The sequence below is a fragment of the Stigmatopora argus genome, chromosome 18 (assembly GCF_051989625.1).
Source record: "Stigmatopora argus isolate UIUO_Sarg chromosome 18, RoL_Sarg_1.0, whole genome shotgun sequence".
In the NCBI taxonomy this organism is placed as follows: domain Eukaryota; kingdom Metazoa; phylum Chordata; class Actinopteri; order Syngnathiformes; family Syngnathidae; genus Stigmatopora; species Stigmatopora argus.
Genome location: NC_135404.1, coordinates 10,126,735 through 10,141,014, shown reverse-complemented (window position 1 = coordinate 10,141,014; position 14,280 = coordinate 10,126,735). Strand labels below are relative to the sequence as shown.

The following is a 14,280-nucleotide window of genomic DNA, read 5'->3' as shown; positions in this document are numbered from 1 at the left end:
AAATCTAACTAAAGTTATTCATTAGAATAGAAAAATGATTTATGATTCATGACTCCAGTCTGAAGGAAATGCAATGAAAGTCTACAATTTTTTCCTCTCATCATTCTCACTTCTATCTTGAGCTAATGTTCCCTAGGGTACACTTTTAGGTTGATGCCAAGGGTCAACTTGGTTGTTTACTCTAATTTACACAGTCACTGATTAACCAGTGGCTTGTCGGAAAGATATCCTTATTTTTGTTTGTTTTATTCAAAAGAAAATTGTTAGATCTCTCCAGCTGATCAACTTCTCATGAATGAGAAGTAAGGAGCCCCAAGGCCAAATAATGTTACTAAATATAAAAGATTTGTTTTTCGGATAGAACCTGTTTGCCCTGACCACAAACCTTCCTTAAACTCGCATGCGCAGTGAGGGGCCCACATGCCGAAAAAAAAGAATTCTGGGTTCCTCCTGAGAACACCACACAGAGAAGATGACCTACCCTCGTCTGTGTTCCTCGCGCCTTTACCTGCTCTCCACGAGGTTCATGTCCACAGCCTCCACCAGAACGGTGCAAGATGTTCCTGCCTCTGCTGCTGACAAGCCGCCAAACCTCCTCGCCACTTCTTTGGCCTTCGAGGATCCCAGCGCATTTCGGGTAAAAAACTTAAGGGAGTTGTTTCGGGCCTTGGCTGTCTTCCGATTCTGCTCCTTTCCTGCGTTGGTCAACAATTGCGACAAGGTGAGCTACAAAATGTGATTTTTTTCCTCTACCAGAATACAACACAACTTGAAAAGCAAAAAAAATAAAATAAAGAAGAATCTGTGTTTGTTGTAGTGTGAATTTGATTGACTTTCCCTAAAAAGTGATACTGAAGTAAATCAGTTTGTCAAAGTAAATTGTCATTCATCCAAGTCAAGGTCGTTTAGTTACCACAAACATTGTTGTGCACCTCTAAATAAATATTTTCTACTGACAGCCTATTTTGAGTCCTTATTATTATATATATAGTATTTTTAGTGTACTGTCATACTTCATCTGTTCAAATAAGTAATAATTGGACCATCGATTTGAGAATACAAATTAAAATGCAGTTATAAAATGAGATGTTTCAATATGACCTAACCATTACTGCTTTTAAACATCTAAATTAATAATCTACACACCCTTATCTAAACAGGGAGTAAACATAAACAGATAATAATAGATAATGTGGTTGTAAAAGTCTGCAGATACCTTTATAGTAGAGACCGTAAAAGCTTTTATGTTCCAAATGAACCAATCGCAAAATTTTGAGCATTAAAAATCCTACTGTTCAAGATATTTATTTATGTTTTCTTTTCATTTTTAACTGTAGCAGGAGCCTTGCAGTTTTGTACTAACACTAACTTCTATTCTGCATAACCTTGTCTAAAGCACTATTTGAGTCCAGTACCGATGAAGAAAACTATTAAAATTGTTATTAACTTCAAAATAAAGTGTTTACAATTTGTAGTCCTGGGAAGACACTTGCACCATCATCACCAATTGTCCTAATTTAAACTAAATAAAAACTTTAAGAGACCTGGTCACTCTCCGCAGCTGATGTCAGTGACGCGCAGCATCCTGGGAAAGCGCATTTTCTCCTCTCTGATGAGAACGACGGTGTACGCTCAGTTTGTGGCCGGTGAGAACGAGAAGGAGATCTCCGAGTCCATGGAGAAGATGAGCATGCTGGGACTGAGGCCCATGCTGGCGGTTCCCATTGAAGAGGATCTAGGAGAGAGCACGGGGTCAGGAGCACATAACCACTGAAACAATCTTTGGAGAAGAAGCTACTACTACAGGAAAATAAATGATTTGCATTTAACTTTTACAAGCTGACGTCAATCATTTTCTCCTGCAGCGAGAAGAGATATAACGAGAACATGCACGCCATGCTGGAATGTGTACGGATGTCGCACAGCAACTCTTGGAGCAAAAACCCCATGATGCAACTGAAGGTCACGGCTCTACTCAGCCCTGAACTCTGCGTAAGTGCAATTAGAAATACATCAACTTAGTCATTTTTTTGCAGTAAACACATTTTTGTTTGTTGAACTATAGTTTGTTTTGAGAGAAACTGTTTGCAAATGTAAGATTTTTCAAGATGCATGCTGTCTCAAATAGTATATATTTTACTTTTGATCAACAGCCATGTAAAGTCAAATTAAAGCTATTACATAATAGAAAATGCTACTGCTGTGGTAAAATAGCAACTCAATGCTGTTTCATCATGTTGTCCATCAAGGTCAAACTCACCAAGGTCATTTCCAAACAAACCTATGACTTAGACCTACTGGTCCAAGCTATGGATGGCAAGAATGTGAAGTTTCCTGGTTTAGAGGAGAGTGAGGCGGCGCACTTGCACTGTAGCCTACAGCGACTTAATAGTATTGCTGAGGTACCACGGTCTCTACATGTTTGTTTTTATGCTATATATAATATAAAACATTTATCTAATCTGTGTCCCTTAGTGTAGCGTAAACAAAGTGCGGGTCCTGGTCGATGCAGAATACACCTACATGAACCCCGCCCTGTCCCTTGTTACCATGGCAATGATGAAGAAGTTTAACAAAGATGGAGCCTGGATCTGGTACACATATCAGTGTTATCTGAAGGTAAAAACCCACTTTCCAAAAGGAAATAAAGTGTATACATTGGGATTTTTGGGATCCTTCGTGCCATGTATTGGTCAATAGTTGTTCTTTATGTAATCACAATATCATGGTATCAACACTAGCAAAAAGGTTTAAGTGTAAGTGAATGTTTTGCATAAAAACACCTGCTCTCAGGAGACCAGGGCGCACCTCATGGAGTCGATTCGTCAGTCCCAGGAAGAAGGGTTCTGCCTGGGGGTTAAGCTGGTGCGAGGGGCCTACATGGACAAAGAGAGGAAGCAAGCGGGGAAGGAAGGTCGCCCAGACCCCGTCCAAGACTGCTGGGAAGACACAAATGACAAGTATAGACATTCATTCGGAAGCTTACATTTGTACCAAATTTTCTGCGTCGTTGACAGCTCACGAGATCCTTTATCACATATAGGCGCGCAAACATGTATTATGGTAGTAATAATGGGGGTGATCCTACTTTTCGGTTTTTCGTTATCGCGGCCATGTCTGGTCAACATTAACTACGATATTCGAGGGATTACTGTAATGCACTTTATGACAGTTATAACAGCTTGCTGGAGGTGATGCTAAGACTGGTCGCCAAGGACCCGGAACGCTACAGGATTATTGTCGCCACACACAATGAAGATTCTGTGAGGCGGGCGGCCAAATGGTGAGATGGCAACCTTGTTGAAACGTACAAAAGGGTTCTTTGTCTACTAATTCAATAGTGGTCTTGTCTTTCTATTACACCTCACCTTGTGTTCTCCCAGTGTGATACGGTTCTCACTTTATCGCCATCAGGGTGGAGGATATGGGTATTGACAAAGCAAGAGGATCTGTGTGTTTTGGTCAGCTTCTGGGGATGTGTGATCATGTGTCGCTCACCCTGGGTGAGATAGAAACACCGTAACAGTGTCTTCATTCATTGGAAATCGATTGTCCTAAAAACTCATTTTTCTTTCCTCCACAGCCAAGGAGGGTTATGCCGTGTACAAGTCGGTACCCTATGGTTCCGTGGACGACACCCTGCCCTACCTGGTGAGACGGGCCCAGGAGAATCAAAGTGTGCTTAAGGGCATCCGCAAAGAGAGAGACCTACTCAAACAGGAGCTGCACAGGAGACTTGGATTCCGAGCTTAGAAGTAGCATACAGGACGTCACTAAAGAAGAAAGTTAATTTGCAAAACTCAATACTTATTAATTGCACATGTAACAGCAAAGGAACACGTTTTACATTTTTTACTTTTACAGTTTTGAGGTTAACAAATAGCATCATTTCATTTAATAGCAGAAAAGGATTCTAGGTGTTGAGAATAGTCATAGCAACACTACATGCAATTTTATGTTTGTACATTTCACGTTTTTTTAATCAATATAAACTCCACAAACTAAATAAAAAAATTAATCTGCTAAAATGTACCAAAATAAAATAATTTGAATATACTGGGGTTATTTTTTGACACGCACTTTATTTTTTTCCATTTCTTCATATGAAAACCCAATAAAAGTTACAAATATTATTTGCTATGATTTTTACGACAAATGAATTGTATTATATTTCGTCAAGCTTTGTCAGTGTACGTTATAAGTTGACACATTAACACCAAACAATATAAGTGGATACCATGCATTGTTGTATGAGCTAATTAATTCAGACCCTCAAAGTAAAAAGGCGCAACAAGAGAATATTAACTAATGTTTAATATTTATTTTTCTGATTGGTGACAAATCTTGTGGAATGTAACCTTTCCAATATCAATAGTTGCCTTGGTTCTGATTCCTGTAGCCTCGCTGGTAGCCTCCTCTGTTGGACTGGTAACCGCCCTTGCCACCGTCTATTTAAGACGCAATTATGAATAGTCAGGCCGAAGAAATCCACAAATGAAAACATATTGCGCAACATACCTCTCTGGTAAGACTGTTTCTGTTGATAGCCACCTTTCTGATCTGTAACGCGAGAGTCAACCAATTAGCAGAGCAGTTCTACTCAAGCGCAATCATTAAAACCAAGTCAGGCTGACCTCTGTTGAAGTAACCGCCATAGACGCCCTGCTTCAAGTCGAAGACGCGCTCGTTGTTTTCCACTAAGCTGCCTAATTTCTCAGCCAACTGCAGGGCCATGTTCTGCAGGGAGGTGGGCTCTGTGCGGTGCATCACCACCGTCTGTGTGGGCTGGTCCAAAGAAGCCTACAAGCAGAGAAGTATGGTGACAGTCATAAAACCCCCCACCTAAAGGAACCTTTTCCCAATGTAAGGAGAGGATAAAGGTTACCATGAGCTCCTCGTTTATGATCATTTTGCTGATGATGCTGTGCACAGTGGCAATATCCAACTCGAACATCTCGCACAAGGTCGCCATGCTGAGAAAAACAAACAAAATTCAGTGTTTCTAAATCACGAAAACACTGAAGTCAGAAAGCTGACCTGATTGAGTCGTACACGCTGCTGTATGTGAATAGGTACGTCCTCAGCGACTCCTCTTGGATCTTTCTACGTAAAGTCAACAGATCGCACGGTCACCGAGCGAACAACACGAATTTAGACATTTTTTTGCAGATTGTTTAAAAGATATTTAAAAAGGGGGAGAAGAAAAAAAGAAAAAAGAAAAGAAAGAAAAAACAACCTGACGAGCATTTCTCGCACTCGCTGCGTCTCGGGAAACAAGTCCCAAACTTTACTGTTCATCTTCTCGTTGATGATGAAGGAGTGGCAGGTGCGCCAGTCGCCCATCTTCATTGCCTTACTGGCCGCCACTACGTGCTCGCGCATGCTCTCTGGGGGACCTGGGACGCAAAAACAATAAAAAACAAGGATATTTAAGAAAAAGGAGTAAAGTGATTGACTGTCAATATCAGCCAGAAATTCATTCATCACCAAGTAGCGGCTGCCTCTCTCCTACACGTAGTTGATGGTGGAACTGCTTGCTGATCATGCGCCGACGGGCATCAAACTCGTGGGCAGCCATGTAAGGGATCTCCAGGAGCATGGCCGACACCAGGTACACGCACTCCAACAACTCTAGGTTGACATGCATGTGGAAGGGAACCTGTGATGCGGGAGGCACAACTGATCATTAGGGATGGACACCCTATTAAGGAGAAGATATTGCGTTTGTACTGACTTGTCTTCTTTTCTCAATTTTTTCCTGCTCCGCGTTCCTCTCCTGCATGTTCCTCATGAGCAAGCCCTGGCCCAGGAGCTCCTTGGCACGGCCTGAAGACTGGATGTCTAGCAAGGCATTGTGGGCGTCTTTGATCATGCCTTGACGGAAAGCGCAGATGCCCAGTTGGACCATGGTTCTGTTATACAATATCTAAGAGACAAGAAAGCAAATTTAATATCATTGTTATTTAATAATCTGACTCAACAAACCACAGCTCCTATAAGGCAGCACACAAAACAAACTTGTGGTGCAGAAATAAAGCAATCGGTCAAGACGAGTAACATTAAAAGTTGGTTTAACACAAATGGGGACGACCATTTTTAGAAGGAATTGAGAAGGAAACCGTGTGCGGTCTTTTGGTCGCCCGGACCGCGACAACGGGCGACCAAAAGACCGGCGACAAAACAAAGTAAAACAACACGGTCCGCGCATCAATAAAAGCCAACAATGGCCATGAGCAGTTTCACTGAGCCGACGTGAGTGTATAAGAGTTTGTATGTACATGCGTTGTCCCTTTAAGAAGGTACGTCAGTCAGGGTCTTAACAAGTTCTCCAACAAAAAAACAATAAAAGTCCGGGAAATTTGGAGCTTTTCTTTAGCCTAATAATTACTAGGGCATTAAGTATGACTAAATAGTAATTTGCAGTTTGTATTTAGGGGATTTGAGCAACGATTTAAATGGTAATTATCAATAACCTTCCGGGCGACCAATCGACCGTGTACTAGCAAAGCAATAAAATACATTGTAACAATCTCTCTGAGATATTTCTCATCTCTTGGCGCGCACCTGCACTGGCGGGTCAGCATGCTGGATGTTGTCCTGCAGGTGGCTCATCAGCATAAGGTCACGGGCCTGGTACCAGCGCGAGTGCAGCGCGTGGTGGTAGATGTGGCAGAGGATGGCGCAAGTACGGATGCGGTCGGTGCGATCTTTGGCGTAGATGTACTTGCAGAGGCGGTCCATGATGATGGCGCTGTCCTCGCCTTCGCTCTCCTCCTGGTCCTTCTGGGACTACACAAGCAGCGGGAATCTTAAGTACTTTTTAACTCACCGTTGCCATTGACATTGATAGACCGTTTGGGGACCTTGGTTTCTCCCTGGATGCCCAGACTGCGCCGGTGAGCCTTGTAATCAAACTTGTAGTATGTGTGCATGATTCTGAGCAAGTAGATGCGACAAATCTCATCCGTGGTGCCTCTGTCCTCCAAGTAGGTGAGGAGACGGTCCATGATGCCACAAACGCGCTCTTCGTCCTTCAGATTATCCACATATTCTACCGGGGGAGGTTGAAGGGTGAGCTGGAGCTTTTTGCACACTCATTTTTTTTACAGTGTTAACTTTTTGAGACGATGTGCTCACCTTGCGAATGGGGGTCTGTATTTTGCATAACCTTGGTAAACTCTTCATCCATCCGCTCTACCAGAGTTAAAATACAGCCACGAACCCTAAAAGGCTGAAAACAAGTGAGAAAAAGTACACGTCAAAACACAGCTTTTTTGTCGATGAGTCATTCGCACACATTGTTGACCAAAAGTATGCAAACCTTTTTTTCAGTATCTTATTTGGAGACATTCTCTTATTTACTTTTTGAAATGCTGAAATGGTTAACTTTATTCTTTTAATACTTTTTGTTTTTTTTAAGTAACAGTATGTACTATTTTTTTCAGGTTGTTATCAATTGTAAATTATTTTTCTAACTTGAAAAAATGGGCTGGGGAAGGAAAAAAAATCTCTGCTAATTGTTTGTGGACTGACTGCGAAAGAAATCAAACCTGATCTGAGATGGCCAAGTTCTCACTGTCTTCTGCAATGTTCTCCCCGATAAACATGTCGCTGTTGGCATACAAAATGTCCAGCAGCTCATCAATGCAAGCCAGACACTTCTTCCACATGTCCGGCTGAAGGGACAAAACGAAAAAGCCAATCAAACAAAAACATAAGCGTATGTGTCCCTCAAGCTGAAATATATCGTCATACCTTCATGAAGGCAGCCATGTTGGGATTGTAGTCGTACAGTGATGCAACGATGTTGAACTTGATTTTAATATAGACGCCCTCACCCAAATTGTGCTCTGTAGCGATGGTGACAAGGGCATCGAGCAGCTCAATTTGACCAGTCCTGACAAAGACCGATTAGCATTCATTATTCAACAGACCCAACAGAGTTTAAAAAATAATGTGCCTGAAATGGATAAGAATGATTCATTGTGTATCAGTATTTAAATGTATTTTTGTACACATTTGTAAAGTGATTGAAAGTACACCAGCGGCTGGGTCTACTTTGACTACTTTGAGTTTTCAATTGTGTCCATTGTGCACAAAGTGAATACCAACCGGTCAGTGCCCTTTTTGCCCCGAGCTTGTAGGATTTCATGAAGCTTCTTCACCACCACTGGCGTGTTGATCTCAGTGCCCTTTGCGAACATCTTGGGCTTTTCCTGATGAGTGAAATCAGACAACACGTGAAGTGTATTGTTTTTCAAATGTCCCAGAAGGGGCTCGTACAAAAAAAAATGACGCTACCTTGACGAGGGGGACGCCTCCCTTCACTTTCTCCCAGCCTGCCTCTGCTTCCTCCGCTCCTTCTTCCTCACCCTCCTCTTCCAGCTTCTCTTTCTTCTTCATCTTCTTCTTCTTCCCCAACTTTTCGGAGCCTTTGTCGGGCCCCTGGGTCCTAATTGCATGGTGACAGCGTGTAAGAAGAGGCAATGCCTGACAGGTACCATCAAATTTGTCACGTTCAAATCATAATACAAGGAATTGTAGGGTACTAACTTCTTCAGGAAGACCATGGCAAGGGACGCACTCTTGCCCTCTCCTTCATCCGAGCTCTCGCTTCCGGTGTCCACGGTGTCAGAGCTCCAGTCTTCTTCATCGTCGTCGCTGGAAGATGACTCGTCCTGTCAAAAGAACGACCCGAGTTAGTAAAGGCACCTGACAAACCGTTTAAAACGTACAAATGGAAAAGTCCCCAACTAAGTGTCCTTCTCTTTTCCCGCCTTACCCCAGACTCTTTGGCGGACTTGAGGAACTTGCTGGCCTCCAGCGCAGCATCTGGCTTTTTCTTCAAGAAGGCTTTGGCCGACACACCATCATCATCATCGTCGTCACTGTCAGAGGAAGATCCTGACGAGCAAAGGCATGAGGGTATGTGTTGTAGTAGGTATTGAAGAGTGATAACATTTGATGTCTACTCGCGTGTTCGTCCAATGGTCCATGAGGTCAATAATGGAAACAGAGGCAGAAATGTGACAAAGAACTTGTGCAGTTTAATAAACACAGCGCCGTGTGACTGTCAATGGATACAAACAATGGCTGTTATCACATTGAGAGTCCAGAGAAGGGGAAGCCGCTGACGCTGCGGTTTTCGGGAGTTGTGATAATACTATGCTGATGATGATACAAGCTGAGCTGAGTTCTGAACAACAGGTCCTTTCAGGTCCTTTCACGGTAATCTCCTTGAACTGAATTTTGCCAAGATGGCGCCGTTCACGCGGGAGCCATTGGCAGTAGCTCTCTGTACACTTATGTTTTTCGTGTTTTACAGCCCTTCTATCAGTTTTTGTCCAACTTTACAACATCTTCTTGAGTCTATCCGTTTTTGCTACCGAAACCAAGATGGCGCCGTTCAAATGGCAGCCGGTGGCAGTAGCTCCGTCCACTCTTGCTCGTTTTGTGTTTTTGCTGCTTTTCTGTCTTAATGATTTGATTTGGTGATTCTTAATGATCCCATTGACTTTGATTTGCTTTGTACTTTGTGCTTTTGCCTTGTTGTTCTGCGGCCTTTGCAACTGTACTGTCTAACTTATAACTATGCCTTTTCTTGCTACTGTCACAATGAAATTTCCCGAATACGGGATGAATAAAGTTATCCAATCCAATCTATTTCATGCACAGTAATAAAAGGAACAAAAAAAATCATTGAGAATAATTCTAACTCAAAAGGAGCCTACCTGAATCATCTGGGCCCTTCTCTTCTTCTTCATCTGCAGACTCTTGAGGATTCTGAGAGGCAAAAGCGATAGGATGAAGTTATTACTGGGTCGTACGGATCATCCGGTGACCGTCACGTTAAAAGGGAATGTTTTATTTAATCACCTCCTTGTACGCTCTGATTTCTGTCTCGTAGTCCCGGTTGTACTTGCGAATCTTCTGGCGTAGTGTACTTAGAGCTTTGGCGTTGTTCTTATTCATTTTCTTCTTGCCCTCTTTGTCCTCCCAAAGCTTAAATATTTTAAAACATACCATGAATTTAAGGGAAAATGAGAAAATCTAAAAGTTAAGGGCTGACCTGGTTCAGGTAGTCTTCCAGATCTGCCAGGAGACGAATGTAGAAAGGCGGAACTCCCTCCCTATCCACTATATTCTTGCTTTTGAGGAAAGCTCGACACAGCTGCTCAAACTCCTCCAAACACTTGGCCATGTCGCGGATTTTCATGGCGTTGCGGATAGTCTTGATGAGATTGGTTAACTCTTCGAACCTACGCCGTGGGAAAGCATTCAAGAAGCAATGTTAGCGCGTGTTGCGATTAGCACTTGATCAAAATTCGGCAACCTTTTGTCTTTGGCACTGCGCACGACACGCTTGGTGTCCTCCTCGTCATCGCTGAGCAGCAGCTGCCTGTGGAGTCGAACGAGCGTCGTGAGGTCAGCACAGATTTGAACGCAACCATGAGGTGATGCAGTAATTGCACTTACTGTTTGAGTGTGGTCCCGGGTGCTTTTGGAGTGATCTCATCCGCAGATGAGGACTCCTCTGACTCACTGTCAGACCCCTTGGCGAAAAAACGAGACATTGCTGTGGAAAGGGCTCAATCTGCAAAAAAACAAAACAGAAAGCATCCAAATATCAGCATCAGCAATCTGTCAGAAGAAACGTTAGGCCATTATGTCATGCATTTTGGGTAAAACGAAAAACATGGCCAAACAGTGTTTTAAGACAGGATATGTTTTAAAGAGGTAGCTCCATCCACTCTTGCTCGTTTTGTGTTTTTGCTGCTTTTCTGTCTTAATGATTTGATTTGGTGATTCTTAATGATCCCATTGACTTTGATTAACTTATAACTATGCCTTTTTTGCTACTGTCACAATGAAATTTCCCGAATACGGGATGAATAAAGTTATCCAATCCAATTTTCATTGGGTTTAAATTTAGTGCATCACTTAGTCACATCAGTTTTTAAATACAGACCTAAAATATACCTGGCATTTATAAAACCGACTCAGTGATCCCTTAATATGTTTAAATTACATATAATTTCATAACAATATTTTGGAAATACGTAGGTAAAACTCAGGATCTAACATTTTGCGTTTTCAAAAATAGCTAAATAGCGATACTGGATGTGGAATATGATATATCATGCGAAAGAAATAAACCTTTTAATGGTAATCGTTCGTCTTATTTTGTATTGACATTGGATAAACAAGGATCAACGTAACGTGTGGGGAAGCTAATGCTAAGCTAAGCAGGCCTCCGGAAATTTAAGGAGAGAGTAACTAAGTCATCACCTAAACGATGGTCGTATTTTCCACTCTTAACTCACCTACGTCCTTGTGAAATGAACTCTGTGAGGTGTCTGTCTAGTTTGGGTTGTGATAAAATCCAGTTTTGCTATTTGGAGTGTCACAGTGGAAACGTGCGAGATCGCCTTGTCGATCAATGTGCCGGGAAAGGAAGTGTTTATTGACTGTGCTTGGGTCTTTGGTTCGCTCCCGTACTACAGCGCCTCCTATCGACCTTTGATATATAAATTGACATTTTCATCCTCATCACTAAACTGATCATTTGTTTAAGTAAAGTATTAAAGCCCAACCAAAAAGTATTTACAGTACGTTATTATGAAAACAATGTATTTGTTTTGAAGTATTAATGCCCAACCTAAAAGTATTTGCAGCCCCAGCCCCCTGACTAATGCACTCTATGATGAAAACGATCTCTTTTTTTGTGTCTATGTGTAATAGGCGTGGCCGAGGCGCGGCTGTGGTCAGAGTTCAAAAGACCCGCCGCCACGCCGCCATTTTTCAAAATGGCGGATGAGCCGGAGGCTGGGCGCGTTGGACTGCTGAGCTGCTCAGAATTGACGATTTCCCGAAGAAAGACCCGACAAACTTCTTCCAGGACAATGCAGCGCGTTGGGGATTTCGTAGCCCCAGTTCTCATTTCAAGAGTGCTTTTTGACGGGAACGTGCTTCATTGGCGTGATGTAGCCCCGACGTGGATGCTAACACAAATGTTTGCTAGCAAGTTGGCTACATTGCGTCACCTATTGCTCTTAATGTTTAAAAAGAAACCCTTCCATTGTGTGTTTCAGTCCCTCAACGAGGACAGACTGCTGGGAAACATCAAGAATGTGGCCATAACGGCCAAAAAGGAGCAGTTTGTCGGCAAAGTGAGTCTTTTTTTAATAGCTTCTAATTCCTCTACTATGAAGACTCGAATAATAGTAGGCACTGGAATAATAGTAGGGAGTGGAAAATTCCAAATGAATTAATAATAGTAGGCACCGGAATAATAGTAGGCAGTGGAAAATTCCAAAAATAATGAATATTAGTAGGCACGAGATAATTAGTGTCTAAACAGATTCGATGCATAGAATTAAAGCTATGATGAAATATTTATTATAAAATCATAACAAGGACAATCATTATTATTTTAATCAACAGTTTACTAGTAGCATGAAACAAAATAATGTTTAAATTCCACAATTAGCTACAAATTAAAGTCATGATGATTGATTACATACTATGCGCACACGCATTCCCCTTTCACACGAAACAGGAAATGATTAAATCATTTCCTGTTTCGTTATTTAAGCAGCTATGAGTCATAGCGCTTGGGTCCGAATACATTCACGGTCGCGTGACGACAACGCGGCGCGACCATAACACTTTTACGTGCACCCTATGTGAGTAAATATGTGCCGCGTTGCATTTGTACGGTTTTCTATTGCTTAATACGGGGAATTCCAATCATTAATACGGGGAGGAATTGGCCCAGGTTGACAGGTATGACATTTTAATTATGTATATTGCAACTCTACCAGTGGCAATTGCACGTTCTTACTAGTACTAGTACGTTAGTAAAAACAGCACGTGTGCTTTACACGTAGAAAGTTAATGACATAGAACAATGTTGCTGCTGCACGGACTTAATGTAATCGATCATCATGACTTTAATTTGTAGCTAATTGTGGAATTTAAACATTATTTTGTTTCATGCTACTAGTAAACTGTTGATTAAAATAATAATGATTGTCCTTGTTATGATTTTATAATAAATATTCCATCATAGCTTTAATTCTATGCATCGAATCTGTTTAGACACTAATTATCTCGTGCCTACTAATATTCATTATTTTTGGAATTTTCCACTGCCTACTATTATTCGGGTCTTCATAGTATATACCTTTGCCCTTCCCTTTCCTAAAGGAAGACTTCAGGGCTTGGACCTTTTGATTTTTAATTGTGGTTTTGACAAAACCTAAGCGAGACATTCATTCAACCGTAGCGCAGGGGTCATTTTTGACTCGTTTAAACAACAATTTTTCCTCCGTCTGAGAGCTTTGTGAGACGTATTTTATTTTTTTGATTGAATGGGAGTCATTTGTGCATCAAAATGGTTAAATAAGCAGTGACATAATCATGCTGTGGTGTTTTGCAGAGGTTTAAAGCCACGGAGATGGTGGAAGCTGTCCAAATCTACAAGACCAAAGAAGTCGTGTATGACGTAAGACCTGTTTTTCAGGTTATTTGATTTATTATTTTCATGTCGTGTGTACTAAAAATACTCTATTTTGCTTCTCTTCAAGGTCCACCCAAGTTTACCAAATCAACGCTAAAGAAAGGTGACTTTGGAGTGTGGCACAGCCTTTGACACCAACATCTTGAGGGCCCCTATCCAGTATGTTTTCCATATCTCCCACCACATCTGAAAAGAGAGATGGGTCGTTCTGATGTTGGTAAAACCTAACTTAGTGTTATTGTTTTTTGGTCAAATCTTTTGACCTAACTGGCCCCCAGTCTATTTTTTTTTTTATGTTGGACTTAATCTATTGTGCTTTGACTCTCTTTTTTTTCTCCCCAGAATTCCATCCAGTGCCAAGAAGAGATTCATCAATGGAAACACCACCTCATCTTCAAATGCTGGAAGATCTGTGTGAACTTCTCAATTACCCCATTTTGTGGGAAAATAAAACCTTTGAAATATACTCATGTATTTTTCTTCATAGAACTAGCAAAGGAATGCAAGCAACATGACATTTTAGAATTTTTATTCAAAGAAATACATTTGCACACTTAGGATCACATTGATTGGTGTAGCTGATGTTCCCCACCTGTAGACAAAAGCAACATTTAGAAACCACCGAAAAAAAAAGGGAAAAAAAAGACCATTGAGGGTCTTGGGTCTTTTTTCTCCAAGTGTTTTAACAAAGACAAATGACACTCAAATCTCTTTTATTGAAATTTCTGATTGGAAAAAAAAAAAAGAAATCCTCCTCA

The 14,280-nt window shown here is 41.5% G+C and overlaps 3 protein-coding genes and 1 long non-coding RNA gene across 5 annotated transcripts in view; 2 read left to right on the top strand and 2 right to left on the bottom strand.

Moving 5' to 3' along the window:
- scn4aa (sodium channel, voltage-gated, type IV, alpha, a) overlaps positions 1 to 776 on the bottom strand; it is a 35,867-nt gene extending 35,091 nt beyond the window's left edge. Inside the window, exon 1 of the mRNA XM_077625724.1 lies at positions 509 to 776. The gene's annotated coding sequence lies outside the window, so the exon portion shown is untranslated. The remainder of the gene's footprint in view (positions 1 to 508) is intronic.
- Positions 349 to 4,056, top strand: prodh2 (proline dehydrogenase 2). Its single transcript, XM_077625719.1, has 9 exons — positions 349 to 721; positions 1,562 to 1,752; positions 1,866 to 1,992; positions 2,250 to 2,402; positions 2,476 to 2,619; positions 2,794 to 2,960; positions 3,173 to 3,283; positions 3,415 to 3,503; positions 3,584 to 4,056. Exons 1-9 carry the CDS (start codon positions 473 to 475, stop codon positions 3,751 to 3,753), a joined length of 1,401 nt encoding a protein of 466 aa, XP_077481845.1. The 5' UTR covers positions 349 to 472; the 3' UTR covers positions 3,754 to 4,056.
- A 245-nt stretch (positions 4,057 to 4,301) lies between these two features.
- eif3c (eukaryotic translation initiation factor 3, subunit C) lies at positions 4,302 to 11,482 on the bottom strand. The gene is made up of 23 exons (XM_077625710.1): positions 11,325 to 11,482; positions 10,477 to 10,594; positions 10,334 to 10,399; positions 10,070 to 10,259; positions 9,877 to 10,002; positions 9,732 to 9,783; positions 8,783 to 8,904; positions 8,554 to 8,678; positions 8,302 to 8,452; positions 8,113 to 8,216; positions 7,756 to 7,897; positions 7,551 to 7,676; positions 7,138 to 7,231; positions 6,864 to 7,051; positions 6,565 to 6,789; positions 5,735 to 5,926; positions 5,488 to 5,659; positions 5,237 to 5,396; positions 5,038 to 5,103; positions 4,886 to 4,973; positions 4,635 to 4,800; positions 4,519 to 4,560; positions 4,302 to 4,448 (listed from the first exon to the last, which is right to left on the bottom strand). Exons 2-23 carry the CDS (start codon positions 10,572 to 10,574, stop codon positions 4,369 to 4,371), a joined length of 2,775 nt encoding a protein of 924 aa, XP_077481836.1. The 5' UTR covers positions 10,575 to 10,594; positions 11,325 to 11,482; the 3' UTR covers positions 4,302 to 4,368.
- A 438-nt stretch (positions 11,483 to 11,920) lies between these two features.
- On the top strand, positions 11,921 to 13,988 carry LOC144092693 (uncharacterized). Of its 2 annotated transcripts, none has more exons than XR_013306129.1 (4): positions 11,921 to 12,170; positions 13,442 to 13,507; positions 13,590 to 13,735; positions 13,865 to 13,988. It is a non-coding gene; the product is annotated as an uncharacterized LOC144092693 (long non-coding RNA). The 2 variants fall into 2 exon arrangements; XR_013306128.1 differs by having other exon boundaries at positions 13,590 to 13,739.
- Positions 13,989 to 14,280: the final 292 nt, after the last annotated feature.

Coding starts and splice junctions, on each gene's coding strand:
- prodh2 (XM_077625719.1), top strand. CDS start 473: ATGACCTACCCTCGTCTGTGTTCCTCGCGCCTTTACCTGCTCTCCACG. Junction 2,403..2,475: donor GACTTAATAGTATTGCTGAG/GTACCACGGTCT, acceptor TGTGTCCCTTAG/TGTAGCGTAAACAAAGTGCG. Junction 2,961..3,172: donor TGGGAAGACACAAATGACAA/GTATAGACATTC, acceptor ACTTTATGACAG/TTATAACAGCTTGCTGGAGG.
- eif3c (XM_077625710.1), bottom strand. CDS start 10,574: ATGTCTCGTTTTTTCGCCAAGGGGTCTGACAGTGAGTCAGAGGAGTCC. Junction 10,400..10,476: donor CCCGGGACCACACTCAAACA/GTAAGTGCAATT, acceptor TCGACTCCACAG/GCAGCTGCTGCTCAGCGATG. Junction 7,677..7,755: donor ACATGGCTGCCTTCATGAAG/GTATGACGATAT, acceptor TTGTCCCTTCAG/CCGGACATGTGGAAGAAGTG.